The sequence below is a fragment of the Diadema antillarum genome, unplaced genomic scaffold (genome assembly GCF_040938485.1).
Source record: "Diadema antillarum isolate AM-2024a unplaced genomic scaffold, OU_Dant_1.0 seq00001639_RagTag, whole genome shotgun sequence".
NCBI classification, from domain to species: domain Eukaryota; kingdom Metazoa; phylum Echinodermata; class Echinoidea; order Diadematoida; family Diadematidae; genus Diadema; species Diadema antillarum.
The window spans coordinates 11,816-31,540 of record NW_027272345.1 but is presented as its reverse complement, the minus strand read 5'-3'; the positions used below and the strand labels follow the sequence as shown (position 1 = coordinate 31,540).

Sequence of the window (19,725 nt, the reverse complement as noted above, 5' to 3'; positions counted from 1 at the left end):
GGGTTCAGTCGCGTTCATGATATTCAGTGAAAAGAAGTCATACAAGAAGTGAATTTGAATTATACCATATTGTAGGCAAATTATTCAATAATAATCTACATCAAAATAAACTGCTACCTTAAACAAGTGGGACTGTTTCACGTCGATATAACGCGCAAAAACATGCATCAAATTGCACCATTTACAACATCAAAATGCAAACAGTTCTCACCGTGGGAGGGGGACACCCCCCTCCCACACCCTCCCCTCCCCCTTCACTCGCTCCGCTCGCTCGGGTTCAGTCGCGTCCATGATATTCAGTGAAAAGAATTAATACAAGAAGTGTATTTAACTTATAGCATTTTATAGGCAAATTGTTCAATAATAATCTACATCAAAATAAACTGCTACCTTAAACAAGTGGGACTGTTTCACGTCGATATAACGCGCAAAAACATGCATCAAATTGCACCATTTACAACATCAAAATGCAAAAAGTTCTTACCGTGGGAGGGGGGACACCCCCCTCCCACACCCTCCCCCCCCCCCCCCCCTCGCTCGCTCCGCTCGCTCGGGCTCGGTCGCTTCGCTCCATCGCAGACTAACCGCCCCCCCCCCCTAAGATGAAATCCTGGATACGCCGTTGGGAGCATACTTGCTTATTTACCATTTAATCTTAGAACCATGTTGTATGAGATGACATACAGCGGTGTGAATGTTATGGTTTGGAAATCACCATGATAAGGACCATTCGTGTATGTATGTTTCTTTTATTTAGGATAATTTCCGCTGTGTATCAGCAGCATGAGCAGTGAGGAGACAGCTTATCGTACGAGGCTGATAGCTATTGTGACCTGTTCAGAAGACAAGTGACGTTTGACTTTGGGTATAAATATGTTTCAATTTCCTTACACATTTATGCAAGTTCATGGAGTGGAACATGTTGTCCATTATTACAATTTGTTGTTGACTATGCAAGTTGCATTTAAGCTTACTAGTCAGTAATAATGTGGGTTCCAGTATATCAAAACCAAGTGTAGGTTTTATTGAGAGAATGAGGTGACTATAAGGATTTGATAACGGTTAACATCTATAACTAGGAGAATAAGTTTGTTTTATGTTTTCATACACAAATTATTGGTATGACACAATGCTAGTATGTGATGTGTAACTTGGCAAACTAGAAGGTTTGGCATGGATTATGCTAAACAAGGCTACTGAAGAAATGAAAGCAGTTGATAATGTTTTGGAAATGATACAGCTGTAGTTCAACTTTTCATTTCATTTGAAGGAGTTGATATGCATTTGACACTGATGATGCAACATAAAGCAGTTACGGTGTACGATTCAGCGGTATTGTAAACCATGATGGAAATTATTATAGATCACTGATAGTGAGGAAGAGCTATGCATATTGAGTTACAGTTTTAATTACAGTATTACAGTAACTCTTGTGGACTGAGATAAACAACTGAGAGTTTTTGTGATTGTGTTAGAACCAAGTGTAACTAGCTAACGCATTGCTGATGTTATCATGGCATATACAAAGTGTGTTATGATGTTGGTTTTTTCTCTGCTTGTTCTTTGCAGGGTTTCTTTTTTTTTTGTCTGTTTTATTACTTCGGTAATAAACGTGCATATTACTGCAGGTCAACTGGTACGCTCATTTATTTGAGTACTCCCGGGTATCTAAACCAACCCACCCCCTAGGGCACATAACAGCCCCCATCCCCCGACACTAGCTTGCATGAAATTATATGCAACATTATCCAATTTGCACTGGACAAAATTTGTACTTGTACGCTTAAACATGGAATGTGGGGAGAGGAGTACCATATTTTGGGTTGATGCTTAATAGTTTGTGAACAGGCATATGGCAAACTAAGTCCCTTGAACTGGATGAAAGGGTGACAGATGCTAAGTAGAAAACAACAGGCCCACCTCATCAGGTGTACGTCACAAGCCAAACAACCCGAGTCGTACAGCACATGAGTTACGCAGCCCACGAGTCATACATCCCGTGACCTAAACACTAGATGAACAAGGTCAATGAGCTCGACATCAAATATAGTAGGCCCACAAGCTGTGCGGTCCGCGAACTCGACACTCGACGAAAACAAGGCCCACGAGATTAATATATGTATTACATCAGAAAGCTTAATCTATTCAGTGTAGGTCTTGTGGACCTCCCCCTCCCCCCATGTGTCGGACCCTTATGGGCCTGGTTTGCCTATACTATAAGCAGGGCTCGACACTAACGGTGGCCCGGTGGCCCGGGGCCACCAAAAACGCACATCGGGCCACCAAAATTTCAGAAATGAAGACTTTGGTGGCCTGATCGCGCCACCAAAAAATGTCGGATGTTTGCCTTTGGGCCACCAAAAATAAAAGTTAGTGTGGAGCCCTGCTATAAGTGTCAAGCTCATGGGCAATGCTACCTAGTTTCGAGCTGGCGGGTCTGTGTAGGTCAGTGTCAAGCTCGTGGGCTGTATGGTTCCGATGAATAACTCATGGTCCTGGAGCATATAAGTGACGTCATGGACCATTTGGAAAGCGACATACTGTGAGGCATAACATGCATTCCACATGAAGCAACCCTGTGTCTTGCAATTTGCTATTGTCATCCAATTAAGTTTGGGTCATTACGTCAGGCAATTTTGGGCATTTTTTTAATGACCCCTGTAGGTACCCTCAATTCAAAATAGGAGTGGAACTACTATTTACTCTAATTGTCTTCTTCATGCTCGATACTCCTTAACACTTGGGCCTGGCCAAGAGTTGTGTCCCCATGCCCAAATATTGGTTGTTTCCAATATGCCGCCATCCGGTTTGCATCCGATGTGTGAATCAGGGTACGCTGACAGCGGGTAATATCACCTGCATGATCCGGTTAAGACTCTCTGCCAGCAAGTGATGAATCAGTGTAACCTGCTGAAATTGGTCTAGATCTATACCCTTGATCTCTTTCAAGACAGGGCAGCATCTGCGTCTTCAGTGAAGCACGCGATCGGCACACAGGATCTCCTCCACGACTTAACTGGATAGACATCCTGAGGTCAGCCCAGCGTTCTTATAGGTGCACAGCCACTGTATGCGATCAGTCATCAGAGTCTTCCAGTGGCAATATCTAAACAGTTTGGGTGAAGGCAACCTTGTCTCTATGATGAGTGCATTGCACATAGAGTACAGGATGCACGAGATGATATAGTAGAGCGGTTAAGCCCTCAAAATCATGAGAATTGTGCAAAATTTGACTAAAGCATGAAACTTTCACCAGTGTTAGTACATACCATGAGATTCATTTTAAGATCGGGAGGTAAGTCTGCTTTGACCTCTGATGACCTCCAGAGGTCAATGAACTTCAAATATCAGAATATTGATGTTTGAAGGCATTTGTGAAAGATAGGCCTAGACGTTGGTTACGCTGCACTAAATATGCATTTGTGCTACAATTCTTCTGATTCCACAGGGCATTGACAGGTTTCTACCTTTGACCTCTGATGACCTTTAGAGGTCAATGACCTCAAAATACCATAATAGTGATCTGTGATATTATTAGGTAATGATAAACATGATTAAGATGTGCAAAAGCTATCTGTTTTACAATGAAACTGTCTTCATATTCCAAAGAGCAAAGACAGGTTTCTACCTCTGACCTCTGGAGACCTTTAGAGGTCAATGACCTCAAAATATCATAATATTGATCTGTGGTGGCATTAGTTAATGATAAACATGGTTAAGATGTACAAAACAAGCATATTTGTTTTACAAGAAATTGTCTTCATATTCCAAAGAGCACAGACAGGGCTCTACCTTTGACCTCTGGTGATCTTTAGAGGATGTACAAAACAAACACAATTGTAGCCCAGATGGCTACTAGCACATGTTTATAATAAAGGATAAAATAGAATAGAATAGAATAGGATAGAGAGTAAAAGAAAACAGATCACTGCAGTCGTTTTCCTAGACACCCTGTGACACCAATATGCTAAGTATTTTCCTCTTCTTGGAGTTTTTAAAACCGTTTACTAGTATCTTCCTTCCAGCTGTTCCCTTTTTTTCAAACCCCCCTCTTCCAAGGAAACTCTATGGTGAAAGGAATTCATGAGTTTGACCAGGGAAGCCTCTCACCTCCCTGGTTTGACATTGGCTACTTTCCCCACTTGTGGTCAGAACTCTCCATCCCCAAAGCCCCGCGCCAAATTACGGGGAATAACGTGATGACGTGTTTTTGCCCTCTGATCCCCAAACATAAATGACCCTCTGAGCTGGAAGATGGCCCTCCTGCCAGAATGTATCCCTCTATTCTAGCATTTATTGTTTAGTGGAGTGGGTCAAACAGGAACTCCAAAGACAAATTCAGGTACAACGACCCAGAACAACGATGACGTTGGTTGTCATAAGGACACTAATATCCATTTGGTTTGTCATTTTAATATACAAGAAACAATAAAGTCTTTACCAGTGGTTACAGAGAAGAAGTGAATGAAGAAACTAAAAGACAGTGGGCGAATTAATCAGAAATTGAGATGAATCATTAGAAAATTGAATTCTCACAGAAACGAATAGGAGGAGCAAATTGAACATTTTGACCAATAAGGAATTAATTTCTAGTGAACACCACACCCCAATATAAGATTGAGCCAATGAAATTCTTTAGAGAAAGGAAGTTTGTTAGTAAATTAGTTATAAAAAACATGTCTGAGCCGAGAAATCAGTTAGAGTGGCAAGTACAATGGGAGCGGCTTCACACTATATAGTGAAGCAAAGGCTGCAGAGCACTTTGGAACTTTGAGGAACTTTGAGAATAGTTAGAGACCACAGAGATAAAAACAGGAGTTCCCCTTCCTTGGTACATCATGCCCCCTCCAAGTCAATCAACTAATCTTTATCGACGCTGTGAATGTGATGAGGATCTGACTATCGTAACTGAATCGGCGAGCAGCAGCACATGAGGAGAATCTGTGCGTCACGATAAGACAAAACTTTGGTTTACGCCAATTTGGAGTGCAATGACAAACTCCAAATAGTCAACTGGTGTCATCGGAGATGTTGAAGCGCCCTGTTAGACTGATACAAAGTGGACAGTGATGGTGACGAAGAGCCTAATGAGAGCGCGACAGCATACCACTCAACGGACGGCCCAGCCGCACTGACGAGATCGACAATGACATACAGACGAGGACCTCATTCGTCGACCGTACCGATGTCGAGATAAGTGACCACACCCACTAGCATCATTTTTCCCTACTAACTAAATCCCTCCATTTCCCATAGAATAAGACGGTATATGAAATGGTCTCAAAAGCCGTGAAGACGTTCCTAAGTGATGAGTGGAATGCTAAACTAAGTTGTGAGGAAAGAAACTGTTTGTGAAGAAGTTTTTTTTTTTTTGTTTCAGACCTACAGGAAGGCAGGTCGTTGGAATAAATATGCCGTTAGTAGCATTGGTGTTATCCATGTAAATTTTATCATTCTAACGCATTTTGCATTTGGTGTTGTGGAACAATATTTAGTTTCTTCTACTTTTGGAATTTTGGATGGTCCTATTTATTAATCTGGTGTGGTGCATACTGAAAACGGAAAAAAGCATAATTAAAAAATCGACCATTGACCCTTGCCAAAAACGCTGCCCCGGAGCCCTACCCCACCCCCACACTTAAAACACACACACACACACACACACACACACACACACAATTCCGCCGCCCCACTTAAAGGACAAGTTCACCTTCATAAACATAAGTATTGAGAGAATGTAGCAATATTAGTAGAACACATCATTGAAAGTTTGAGGAAAATCAGACAATCCGTTCAAAAGTTATGAATTTTTGAAGTTTTTGTGCAGTAACCGCTGGATGAGAAGACTACTCCAGTGTATGAATAACTTAGATGTCACATGCGTACAACAATATGAGGAAAATATAAACAGAATTTCACAAAATGCCATCTTTTGACAAAAGTACACATTCCCCTGACTCGTTACCGACAAATGTTATGGATAATATTATTCCCCCTGCCCTTAGAAAGAGGCAAGTCAAGAGCTCTTTTATTATGCGAAAAAAGTGAAAATATGCTGAATTTTCTTTTACATTTTCTTTTTTTGTTGTACGCATATGACTCACAAGCTGTAGTAGTCTCCTCATCCAGCGGTTCCAACACAAAAATTTTAAAAGTAAATTTTAAGGGTAGAAAGTGGTCTTGTAAGTTTTAAAATGAGAAAGAGAGAAGGGGGAGAGACAGAGAGAGTATGAGAAACAAATAAATTGTGTGATAATTCAAGCAGTGATCGAGGAAGGGAAAAATACACGAGTCATATGCATTTGAAAAAGGAGGAAGTCGAGAGAGGTCGGAAAATTAATATGCAGAGTGAGTCTTTGAAAGTAGTATATATGAAGAAAAGAGGGGCAGGTTTGAGAAACAAAATAATATACCATCAGTCTGAAGATAAACTTAGGGGCCTTCAATAGCAACAGATATAACAGAGGGGGTTGGGGGCTGAGAAATAAATACATGTACATATGTATAGATTCAAGCGATCATGTTATTTCACAACTCTTATGCATGTACATGTACCATTGTATAGCCTATTCCATAACTTTCAACTACTCTCCCTTCAAGCTTTCCATCCATGCGCTTCTTCTCCACTCCTTTTCCCTTCAATCTTTCCTGTTAATATTTCAATCACCAATCAACGGAGATCGAAAATTGTTACATTATACATTACTCGTCATGTGTAGGCCTATTGGTCGATATGCGTTTCAATATGGGGGGGGGGGGTGGGGTGGCGTTAGGCAGGATTGGCTTCATCGATCTTCAGTCCACCCCCCCCCCTCCTCACACAGCCAATACGTGAATTCGCAACATGTTTAGACCTAGACTATATATATTTATATATATATATATATATATATATATATATATATATATCTATATATATATATATATATATATATATATATGTTTATGTATATGTGTATATATATATAAGAAAGCTTCTTTTTGATTCGCGGGATAGGCTACAATCCTTTCTCAGGCGGAGGTTCTGAATTATCGGGTCGTGCTCAGTCTGCACACAATGAGCTGAACACCATATCAAGTATACGTGTATAATGATTGTGTGTAATGATATGGGAAAAATGCATGGGAAAATCAAAATACATGTTTATGTATTTTACGTGGAATCAGTTCCCGTCTGTTGTCTTGGCAGAAATGCACCAATCTTGCAATGTTGTTGTTTATTATTTTCCCTCTCCATAACGGGTACATATGGAACGTGTTGATCCATGTGATGTCGGAAAATGCGAGGATGTATTGCAGGTGGCCTATTGCAGGTGTGGATGGCCTTCAATTTGTTTTTCACATTATATTGGCATGTGTAACAGACTGTAACTCACCAAGATGAAATGTTTTGAAAAAAGTTCTGCTTGATTTCACATGAGCGGATGATTATCAATTGTCTTTCTGCTATCATCTTGTGTGAAACAAAGTATTGTTTCTATTCAAAAGATAGCGTGCCAATTAATCTGCACTTACTGTTGGTGCTCTATAGGCCCTATAAGACAATCAAACCCACCTTCAGCCTAGACATTCGTAGGCGTTGTGGTGTAGAGGGGGATCTGCACATCTCTCATGAAGCGAGACTTCTCTTTTCTTTTCTTTTCCCCACTAACAATGTGAAACAAAGATATCCGTAGACGTTGTGGTATGTAGACGTGGTAGAGCGAGACTTCTCTCTTCTTTTCTTTTCTTTTCCCCACGAACAAAGTATACGTTTAGCAGGAAACATAGAAGCATTCGCACATACTGTTTACATTTCCCATCACATGCTTTTAAATCGGAATTTTCATGTAATTTATATATTTTGTCTGGAAAGGAATTACCAAGAACTTTTCAACACAACACATGTTCAAAAGAAACCATTTGGTTCATATATAATTTACTCTACAGAGTGATTCCTGGGGCCTACTTATCACCGTCAACGTACTCGAATAGTTTTCGCTAAAGATACAAGTATGTTTACAAGACTGCAAACATTAGAATGATTCGTCCCTTAACAAATCAGACTACATCTCTTGAAATGTCTTCAAACGTAAATGAAAGTAATTCCTCTTAAATGATTACTCTCTTATCTATCTATCTATCTATATATATATATATATATATATATATATATATACATACATATATATATATATATATATATGTATACATATATACACGTACTGTCCTACTTTAATGGGGGGGGGGGGGAGGGTTCAACAAATTGCTCAAATCCGATTTAGTGATATTTTCCTGAAAAAAAAAATATGGCTTAGAAATCAATCCTGTGAGATATGTCATTGGAATCGCCAGGGCAATATTATTTTGTTAATTTATAAGAAATAAATCGCATTTGTCACTTGCTGCCTTTTGCCAGGGTGGGGCGGTACAGGTTTGACAGATCTGCGAGAGCATTATACAGTGCAATTAATATTTCTTCACCGGGGACATGGTGATGTTTTCCTAAAGAGTACACCTTAAGTGGGGCGGCGGAATTGTGTGTGTGTGTGTGTGTGTGTGTGTGTGTGTGTGTGTGTGTTTTAAGTGTGGGGGTGGGGTAGGGCTCCGGGGCAGCGTTTTTGGCAAGGGTCAATGGTCGATTTTTTAATTATGCTTTTTCCGTTTTCAGTATGCACCACACCAGATTAATAAATAGGACCATCCAATGCTCTCTATAGAACATCATCATGTTTACCATTAATCATGATGTCAAACATCAATATTCTGATAATTTGAGGTCATTTAACTGTCGAGGTCATCAGAGGTCAAAGGTGGAAACCTGCCTGTGCTCTTTGGAATATATGAAGACAATGTCATTGTTGTGTAAGTTCCCTAAAACTCCTTACTACTTTCTCCAAGCCGGCGACCAATTATTGTACAGAGGCGGATAGATATTGGATTGGTCTGTCACCTTCTCTCTGTACTGGTCGGGGGTTAAATACTCACATAGACACCAATCATCACCAAAATTCCAAAAGTAGAAGAAACTGAATATTGTTCCACAACACCAAATGCAAAATGCGTTAGAATGATAAAATTTACATGGATAACACCAATGCTACTAACGGCATATTTATTCCAACGACCTGCCTTCCTGTAGGTCTGAAACAAAAAACTTCTTCACAAACAAGTTTCTTTCCTCACAACTTAGTTTAGCATTCCACTCATCACTTAGGAACGTCTTTACGGCTTTTGAGACCATTTCATATACCGTCTTATTCTATGGGAAATGGAGGGATTTAGTTAGTAGGGAGAAATGATGCTAGTGGGTGTGGTCACTTATCTCGACATCGGTACGGTCGACGAATGAGGTCCTCGTCTGTATGTCATTGTCGATATCGTCAGTGCGGCTGGGCCGTCCGTTGAGTGGTATGCTGTCGCGCTCTCATTAGGCTCTTCGTCACCATCACTGTCCACTTTGTATCAGTCTAACAGGGCGCTTCAACATCTCCGATGACACCAGTTGACTATTTGGAGTTTGTCATTGCACTCCAAATTGGCGTAAACCAAAGTTTTGTCTTATCGTGACGCACAGATTCTCCTCATGTGCTGCTGCTCGCCGATTCAGTTACGACAGTCAGATCCTCATTACATTCACAGCGTCGATAAAGATTAGTTGATTGACTTGGAGGGGGCATGATGTACCAAGGAAGGGGAACTCCTGTCTTTATCTCTGTGGTCTCTAACTATTCTCAAAGTTCCTCAAAGTTCAAAAAAAATCTGCAGCCTTTGCTTCACTATATAGTGTGAAGCCGCTCCCATTGTGCTTGCCACTCTAACTGATTTCTCGGCTCAGACATGTTTTTTATAACTAATTTACTAACAAACTTCCTTTCTCTAAAGAATTTCATTGGCTCAATCTTATATTGGGGTGTGGTGTTCACTAGAAATTAATTCCTTATTGGTCAAAATGTTCAATTTGCTCCTCCTATTCGTTTCTGTGAGAATTCAATTTTCTAATGATTCATCTCAATTTCTGATTAATTCGCCCACTGTCTTTTAGTTTCTTCATTCACTTCTTCTCTGTAACCACTGGTAAAGACTTTATTGTTTCTTGTATATTAAAATGACAAACCAAATGGATATTAGTGTCCTTAGGACAACCAACGTCATCGTTGTTCTGGGTCGTTGTCCCTGAATTTGTCTTTGGAGTTCCTGTTTGACCCACTCCACTAAACAATAAATGCTAGAATAGAGGGATACATTAATTCTGGCAGGAGGGCCACCTTCAAGCTCAGAGGGTCATTTATGTTTGGGGATCAGAGGGCAAAAACACGTCATCACGTTATTCCCCGTAATTTGGTGCGGGGCTTTGGGGATGGAGAGTGCTGACCACTAGCGGGGAAAGTAGCCAATGTCAAACTCATAAATTCCTTTCACCATAGAATTTTCTTGGAAGAGGGGGGTTTGAAAAAAAGGGAACAGCTGGAAGGAAGATACAATTGTACTAGTAAACGGTTTTAAAAACTCCAAGAAGAGGAAAATACTTAGCATATTGGTGTCACAGGGTGTCTAGGAAAACGACTGCAGTGATCTGTTTTCTTTTACTCTCTATCCTATTCTATTCTATTCTATTTTATCCTTTATTATAAACATGTGCTAGTAGCCATCTGGGCTACAATTGTGTTTGTTTCGTACATCCTCTAAAGATCACCAGAGGTCAAAGGTAGAGCCCTGTCTGTGCTCTTTGGAATATGAAGACAATTTCTTGTAAAACAGATATGCTTGTTTTGTACATCTTAACCATGTTTATCATTAACTAATGCCACCACAGATCAATATTATGATATTTTGAGGTCATTGACCTCTAAAGGTCTCCAGAGGTCAGAGGTAGAAACCTGTCTTTGCTCTTTGGAATATGAAGACAGCTTCATTGTAAAACAGATAGCTTGTTTTGCACATCTTAATCATGTTTATCATTACCTAATAACATCACAGATCACTATTATGGTATTTTGAGGTCATTGACCTCTAAAGGTCATCAGAGGTCAAAGGTAGAAACCTGTCAATGCCCTGTGGAATCAGAAGAATTGTAGCACAAATGCATATTTAGTGCAGCGTAACCAACGTCTAGGCCTATCTTTCACAAATGCCTTCAAACATCAATATTCTGATATTTGAAGTTCATTGACCTCTGGAGGTCATCAGAGGTCAAAGCAGACTTACCTCCCGATCTTAAAATGAATCTCATGGTATGTACTAACACTGGTGAAAGTTTCATGCTTTAGTCAAATTTTGCACAATTCTCATGGTTTTGAGGGCTTAACCGCTCTACTATATCATCTCGTGCATCCTGTACTCTATGTGCAATGCACTCATCATAGAGACAAGGTTGCCTTCACCCAGACTGTTTAGATATTGCCACTGAAAGACTCTGATGACTGATCGCATACAGTGGCTGTGCACCTATAAGAACGCTGGGCTGACCTCAGGATGTCTATCCAGTTAAGTCGTGGAGGAGATCCTGTGTGCCGATCGCGTGCTTCACTGAAGACGCAGATGCTGCCCTGTCTTGAAAGAGATCAAGGGTATAGATCTAGACCAATTTCAGCAGGTTACACTGAATCATCACTTGCTGGCAGAGAGTCTTAACCGGATCATGCAGGTGATATTACCCGCTGTCAGCGTACCCTGATTCACACATTGGATGCAAACCGGATGGCGGCATATTGGAAACAACCAATATTTGGGCATGGGGACACAACTCTTGGCCAGGCCCAAGTGTTAAGGAGTATCGAGCATAAAGAAGACAATTAGAGTAAATAGTAGTTCCACTCCTATTTTGAATTGAGGGTACCTAAAGGGGTCATTAAAAAAATGCCCAAAATTGCCTGACGTAATGACCCAAACTTAATTGGATGACAATAGCAAGTTGCAAGACACAGGGTTGCTTCATGTGGAATGCATGTTATGCCTCACAGTATGTCGCTTTCCAAATGGTCCATGACGTCACTTATATGCTCCAGGACCATGAGTTATTCATCGGAACCATACAGCCCGCGAGCTTGACACTGACCTACACAGACCCGCCAGCTCGAAACTAGGTAGCATTGCCCATGAGCTTGACACTTATAGCAGGGCTCCACACTAACTTTTATTTTTGGTGGCCCAAAGGGAAACATCCGACATTTTTTGGTGGCGCGATCAGGCCACCAAAGTCTTCATTTCTGAAATTTTGGTGGCCCGATGTGCGTTTTTGGTGGCCCCGGGCCACCGGGCCACCGTTAGTGTCGAGCCCTGCTTATAGTATAGGCAAACCAGGCCCATAAGGGTCCGACACATGGGGGGAGGGGGAGGTCCACAAGACCTACACTGAATAGATTAAGCTTTCTGATGTAATACATATATTAATCTCGTGGGCCTTGTTTTCGTCGAGTGTCGAGTTCGCGGACCGCACAGCTTGTGGGCCTACTATATTTGTGACCGTGCACCTCAAAACGAACATAAAGTCGCACACACTGATTTTGCGTGAGGACTGAAAATAAGTGAAATGGGTAAACCTAGCCGAACTTGACTTTTTCATATTTTTTGAAAGAGCGGGTCTTCTTTTACATTATGCTAAAATTTGGGATCATAAAACGGGCAGGAAAGTGTTTTTTTTAGCAGTTTATCTCGAACATTTTTGGTAGAATAGTGTGATTAGGTGTGTCTTTAGAATCCCTTTTTCATTTCTGAAAAACCTTGTCCACACTCTTCACCTTCAACTCTAATAACTTTTGAAGGAATAGTGCTACTGCTTTGAAAGTTGGCATTAATTATGGACAGACTGTGTTAATGAGGCATGCTTAATTTCACTTTAATCTGATAATCCCTTCATTGTTGTTACTCCGGTGGTTAACTTCCTGTTTTTTGTCCCATTCATTGCACAGCCAGCACGGTTTGGTATTGGTAAGCGCTTGAATAGACACTGTACTTCACAGCCTCTTTTCTCGGTTCACACTTTTCCTGAGTTTGTGCTTTCTTTCCAATATTTAGATAGGTTAGGAGAGTCCATTTGATTTGAGTTATACATCATTTTAAAGCTTAAAGTCTGTTCTTTCAGAATATGGTCTTAACTTAAAATTCATGTCTGGCGACTTTTTGTTTGTTTTGAGGTGCAGTGTCACATTTGATGTCGAGCTCATTGACCTTGTTCATCTGGGCTATTCCACGGTTACTCACGTTACATTTGGAGACACCTTGACTCATTCTTGGAGCTGTAACTCCCTTATCACAGATATGAACCATACAATTTTTTATCACAACAAAGTACACAGTCTGACTATCCCTTGTATAAAAACAAAACTTGGGAAATGTCATTATGCTCTTGACAAATCTTTAAAATGTGTCGGTTACTCACGTTACACGATTTGGACATGCATAAAATGAAAAGTCGACAAAAGTGAAAAGTGTCCCCATACCAAGCTTTCATGGAAGTTGATTATACTCATTTCAAAGAAGCACATTAGTGAGACAAATTTTGTATATGGTATAAAAAATAAGGAATGCATGGTTTTTACTAGGGGTGCAGATAAAGCGGTTACTCACGTTACGGTTACTCACGTTACATTTTGTCCATGAATGGTCAACAACAAAAATTTCACTAAAAAATCAATAATTTGTGTGGGATTCAAGTTTCTGTGTCTTTAAAAATGTATTTAAGATAACAGGGACATTCTTAATAAGTTTGCCCCTCTTTTTTCATATTGGACAATATGTAATGTTATGTATTAACTTAATGCATGAGAGCTGGCTTCTCCGCAAAATGAAAAAAATGTAAAGCAAACATGTTCAATTTCTTGCCCCAGCATCAATGAAAGAAGCACTTATTAAGACAAACGTGATTAGAATATAGAGTTCAGATGAGCTGCACAATACATAGACACAAAATCCAAATCAAATGTTCAGGTTGAGCTCTCCTCCTTGATATTGTCCATGTCATTTCAATCCGCATTTTGACTGTACTATAGATACAGTTGTACAGCTGATTAAAATGTGTCTGTAAATTTAAAGTGTCCGCGATTATTAGCAATAGCTGGTGCATCTAGTTTCTTAGACATCTTTTCTCTCAAGTAAAAGATGACATCACGTGGGTTGGGCCATTTCCAGTACTTCCCAGCTTGCTCCATAACAGACACTTGATAGTCATTCTCTTGGCCGACAGCAACGACTTCTCCAGGATACATTCTTCCGTCATATTCCACTGCATACCAGTCTCCAATAGAAGGGTTCTCCTCTGCCACCTCTGACTCTGGTTGAGCTTGACTACCTGCATCCGCAGAAATCAGGAATGTTGAGATCTCCCCTGCATTTGACAACTGGATACAATGCATGCTTGCGATTCTTGGGATGGGCTGTGCGGTTTCAAATATGACATCAAGATGAAGAGATGCATTTCTTGCCTTGATTTCAGCTTGGGTAAGGACTGCTGCTGTTACACCCTTCATGTCCTCCACTGCAGCAACAAATGTAGCAGCATCACTCACAATTGCTTTTCTGGCCCTTACTTTTCCCCACACATGGTGTTTCACAGATCCACCTATTCCGTCCACTGGTCCCTTGCCATGGGATGTGGCAAAAAAGTTCCATTGAATCTGGAGTTTGTGCTTGCATTGCAGTGTGTCCAGTGATGCTGCAATGTATCTGTTCTTGAACTGTGATGCTGGGCCATCTGACCAGAGGGAAACTTTCTTTACATTATCTGGTAAGCCATCCAACGCCTTGTCAAGATAAGCAATCACAGTTTCCTTTCCATGGGCAAGATTGTCTGATGTGATGACGTAGGAGTGCTGAGACCCATAATGCCACACTGCCACTGTAAAAAGGCTAACTTGCCTTTGATTCCAGTGGGCACTCTGGATCTCATCTTGAGCGACACAGGTGTAATTTTCACTGAAATCAATCTGAATGAGGGCTTCATCAGGATCAGCATTGCTGGTTGCTCTTTCCTTGCATATCTGGTACTCAGATGCCTGGTGACGCTTTATGTATGTATGTTCAAGAAACTGGGGCACCAAACTGCAGATGTAATCAGCTAGGTCATGTGTGGTGCCCTCCTCAACAGCTTTCATCAGTCGGTTGTCTTCTGCAGTCTTCCAAACATACCACTGGGCATCAGCAGTGTCATAGTTCATGATTCTTCTGAATCCAGCACCATCCTTACATGAATCGCACTCATTCATCCAGCAAGCTCGTGTAGGTTCACTACACAAGAATCTTTCTGGTAGCCCATGGGAGTATGGGGGACATGATGATGATGCTTTGTGAAGAGCGTTAATAGCCATGATGAAGTTCTCGTGATATTTGCATAAGCAAACATTGTGGGGAAGCTTGCTTGAAAGTTAGACATGCTTGGGGCGAAGTTCAGCAAACTTGCTTTTTCCCACTTTCACATCTGGGTACTCCTTGCAGAAAAGAGCATGTGTTTCCAAAATTGATGATGTCAGGTGCCTAGCTTGTATCTTTATCTTTTTTCCTTGGCCCTCTCTGACAGTGATGACATCTCTCCTTCCTGGAGCTTGTCGACTGATGTCATCACGCTCATAAAAATTGTGAACAAGATCTACAGTTTCTTGGTTGAGGCGCAGAGAATCATAGCTTTTATTCTGTCTTTCTTTGGAAGATGTGGGTGTTGATGCATCACATTCAGTGTCGTAGAGATTACGGCATACTGCCTTTCTTCTTTTTGGTGTTTGCGGAAGCATTCTCCTAGCCCGAGCTGTAGCCTTTGCATAGGCCTGAGCACTACTAAACGGTGATCTTTTTTTTCTGTTCTTGAGTGGATGCCTGTTCTTTCTTTTCCTTGTTGCGTTTTCTCCATTCTGCAACTCGCTTTCTGGTAGATTCCCTTCTTTCCTCTGCCACACGTTCTCTCACAGCCTTTGGAAGGTTTGTTTCAGCGGCTTTCCTTGCAACTCTAGATTTCCGGACCTCCTCTCTGTGCTGCTGTTTATATTCCTCATATTGTCCAGTAGCTTTGAGTTTTGCTCTGAAGCGGCGTTGCTTCTGCACATTTGTAAGAGGCATGGCTACCCAAATGAGAGTCACAAAAAGTAGTGGCTATCACTGCTGGCTGTTACTTTCTTATATACAGTGTATGCAGTGGGAAGGGGTCGTGGTCAGCAAGGAATGCATCCAGTGTGGTCTTACATCAGATAAGAGAAAGAAGATAGATAGTGTTGCATTGGAAGAACAGAGGGTTGCTGTTATTAGAGAGGAGAGAGAAATAGAGCTGAAAGTAGAGAGGGTGAGAGCAAGAGTGGAAGTAATGAAGGTAGTCTCAACCTCAGACTGTGAACAACATACACCAGTTTATTTCAATAGCCAATCACATCATATTTCTAGGATTAGACAAGAGGCAGGTTCTTTGGATCACAAACTTTGGTATTTGGGTGAGAAAATAATCACATCAAAGAGGTGTACTCTAATTTTGCTTTCAAATACTCCCAAATAACTTTACAATTCACCATGAGGCTTAAAACTTGACATCTCACACAGAATGTTACCCAAATTCATAATTTTTACTGGTTGATTTTGAGGTCTGAAAATCTGAAACTGATAATTTCTGTGGCTTGGCAGCCATTTTGTTTATGCAAATTAGATGGTCAAGATCGGCGAATTTCGCTTGGGAACCGGATTTTTCGGATTCAGCATACTCAAATTAGGTGAAAGAGACCGGTTCCCAACTTTTACTAAAAAATGCCTCTGACACCATTTCAGAGAGCCCTTTTTCAGACATCCCACTAGACTAGTATACAAACTGGTGAGCGAATTAAGCGAGCCCAGCCGAGCTCTCCAACACAGCTGATCGAGCTCGCTTCGTTCGCCCCTATTTGGTCACCAGCATACAGCGAGAGAGCCTTGGCAAAAAGCTTTGTGGAGACTTGCCTTCGTCAGTATAGGCGAGACATACGGCCGGTAGAGATTATGTGTTCAGTTTCGAAGTTTGTCGGTCTGTCTTTTTTGTTTAACAGTCAGTTATAATCTTCCCTTTTTCTAATGATTTCAGTTGAACAAGGACATACACTCTCATCCTACAAGAAAATCTGAAATTTTTAGTTTCATAATCCTAAAACGTTGAAACTCTCTTCCTTGTGATATTCGAAATCTAAAGTCAATGTATTCTTTTATAAAGGCATTGTTTATCTTGAGGAGCAGTGATTAAAAAGATTTCGAGTTATCACATTCGACACATATGCATAGATTGAATTATATCAAAAAACATCCTATCATCTAAAAATTTCGCAGTGAAGCCACGCAAATACGGAGATACCAATTTTCTCAAATTCTAAAACTTTCTAAAATTTTCTTTAAAAATTACTGTACACGGTTTATTCCAGAAAAAATTCAGTACACGTTTTGTTCACATTTTGTATATTTAACAATGCTTATAATTGTTATACTAGTTACTGATATTTTTTTTTAATATAAGTTGCTTCCATCCCTAACATGACTAATTCACTAGGACCACTTTGAAGCACTAAACCTGGGTTTTCAATTCAATTCAATTCAATTTATTTTCATATTTCTCAATGAAAGAATGTATATCAAGTATACTAAAACGAAGTGAATCACAATACACGGCTTGGATGCACAGTAAATAATTGTAAAAATATAAAACATGGCGGTCAATCTTTGTAGGTTTGGCTCTATGTATAAATGCTGTAAAGAAATATGACGGAACCTACTTATAAGCAAACTTGTTAAGCGTAGGTCCCGAGTTCTGAACAGAGTGTAAAAAACAGATGAGGACACGGGTGCAACATAGGACCAAAATAAAGAAAACAAAAATGAAAGGCAAAGATACCCGGGGACAATAAAAGATACTGCTCAAGTACAGATAGCGAAAACAAACAACCACATTCTGCAGACGTACGAACAGTTGTCAATAGCGATTGTAACAACATGGTGTAATTATACGATTTGAACAAGAGTGCAAAAACACACACACACCAAAAACTCGAGATGTGAATCCTTATTCATTTCCTTTCATTTAATTTTCATTTCATTTCCGGCCAAAGCGTACAATATGACAGTTGCATAAAAACAAATTAAGTACAATGTAACTTTTACATTTCCAAATGAAATTTAGGTACACGTTATTTGTTTACATGAATCAATAAGCATACTTTAGTTGAAGAAATACATGGACAAAATGTGACTGAATCATAACAAAGAAAAGGTCGGAACTGGAGGGGACTGCTAAAAAGCCAAGCTTGTAGAATGCAGTCCCCTCGTGAGTCGTGAAAATTATAGTAATAATGCAACGAGACAATTTGACATAATCCTCGGGAAACAGAACATAAAACGAGTACGCACACAAACGCACACACAGACAGAAACATAAGAGGCATGGGAAGCTTTGATAATAGAGAACATGCATGTAATAACATTTCCAAAAAGATTTAGAAAGATTTACCAGCCAGTATATCACTGAGGTGAGTACAAGAAAGCCAGCTGTTCACCCGTTCCGGGTTTTCCTTTCATCCGCAAATGCCAAATAGTGACCGTAAGAAATCCGTAGAACAATGGTGCTCTCAAGATATCAGTGAGCCTGCAATCTTTTGATGCATATGTTGTAAATACCACAACACTGTGATTATAAAGGAGTAAGACGGAAACGATTTAATTTGGTGTCACGAGGTATATAAAAGGTCAAACGGCAATAAAAAAGAACCAAGAGTAATCTCCTCATAACTAAAAAAAAAAAAAAAAAAACCCTGATGATTGAATTTGCACCAAACTTGCAGGGTGTGTTCATAATGAAGTGAGAAAAAATTGATTTGGGGGTTATGAAGTTAAATGTTAAAAGTCAAAGGCCATTGGGTAAAAGGACACAAAATCAACTTAATCTTCCAATAGCTCAAGAATGGATTATTGGATTTTTTTTCAGTCCAAAAGAATGGATTTTGTAAGGTCAGAGCTCAAAGGTTATGGGGGTCATGAAGGACATTAGATAGGTTTTATTTCCTAATTACTCTGGAATTCCTAATTACTCTGAAACAGAAGATCGAATTTTCACCAAGCTTGCAGCGTGTGTGATCATAATGAAGTAGAAATGAAACAGTATAATTTAGGGGTCATGAAATCACAGCTCAGAGGTCAAAGGAGTCTTAAACGACATATTATACAGAAGCTCATGCTCCAAATAACTCAGCAATGAATGGTCTGATTTTCATCCAACTTGGGCCTACAGGCTGTGTTCATAATGAAGTAAGAAAGAATCACATAAATCCAGGGGTTATGACGTCAAAGGTTAAAGGCCATGGGGTCTTAAGGGAATATGATCGGCTGTAATATCACAAACAGTGAGTTGTGTACATTTCAATATAGTAAGTTTTGTTTGCCTCTGAAATGTATTGTGTAGATGGTTGTGTTGAAGATACTGCCTGTGAAATGGCGATATTCCAATCATGGCTGCTTATCGGAGGTCTGTTCTCCCCGAATGCTCCTTTAGTCTCGAGATATGTTTGATTCGTCGAGTTCTAAATGCACACGAAATACAGTAAATGACCATTCAGTAAAAAACAGTTCAAGTTCACGTTTAAGTTCGAATTTATTTCCGTTTTTCGACAATGAAAGTACATCTCACTTTCTTTAGTGAGAGAAATAATGTGAATAAGACAATGTGGATTGAACAAAGTAAACAAAATAATTGAAATCTTAATGTAACGACCTCAGTTTCAGAGATATAAAGCAAAGAGAGAGAGGAAAAAATGTGTATGT

General features: G+C 40.1%; 1 protein-coding gene across 1 annotated transcript in view; it reads right to left on the bottom strand.

Annotated features, from left to right (window-relative positions):
- The window catches only part of LOC139711307 (uncharacterized), a 43,952-nt gene extending 28,668 nt beyond the window's left edge, over window positions 1-15,284 (bottom strand). Inside the window, exon 1 of the mRNA XM_071623210.1 lies at window positions 14,090-15,284. Within this exon, the coding sequence (XP_071479311.1) occupies window positions 14,090-15,284 (1,195 nt within the window). The remainder of the gene's footprint in view (window positions 1-14,089) is intronic.
- Window positions 15,285-19,725: the final 4,441 nt, after the last annotated feature.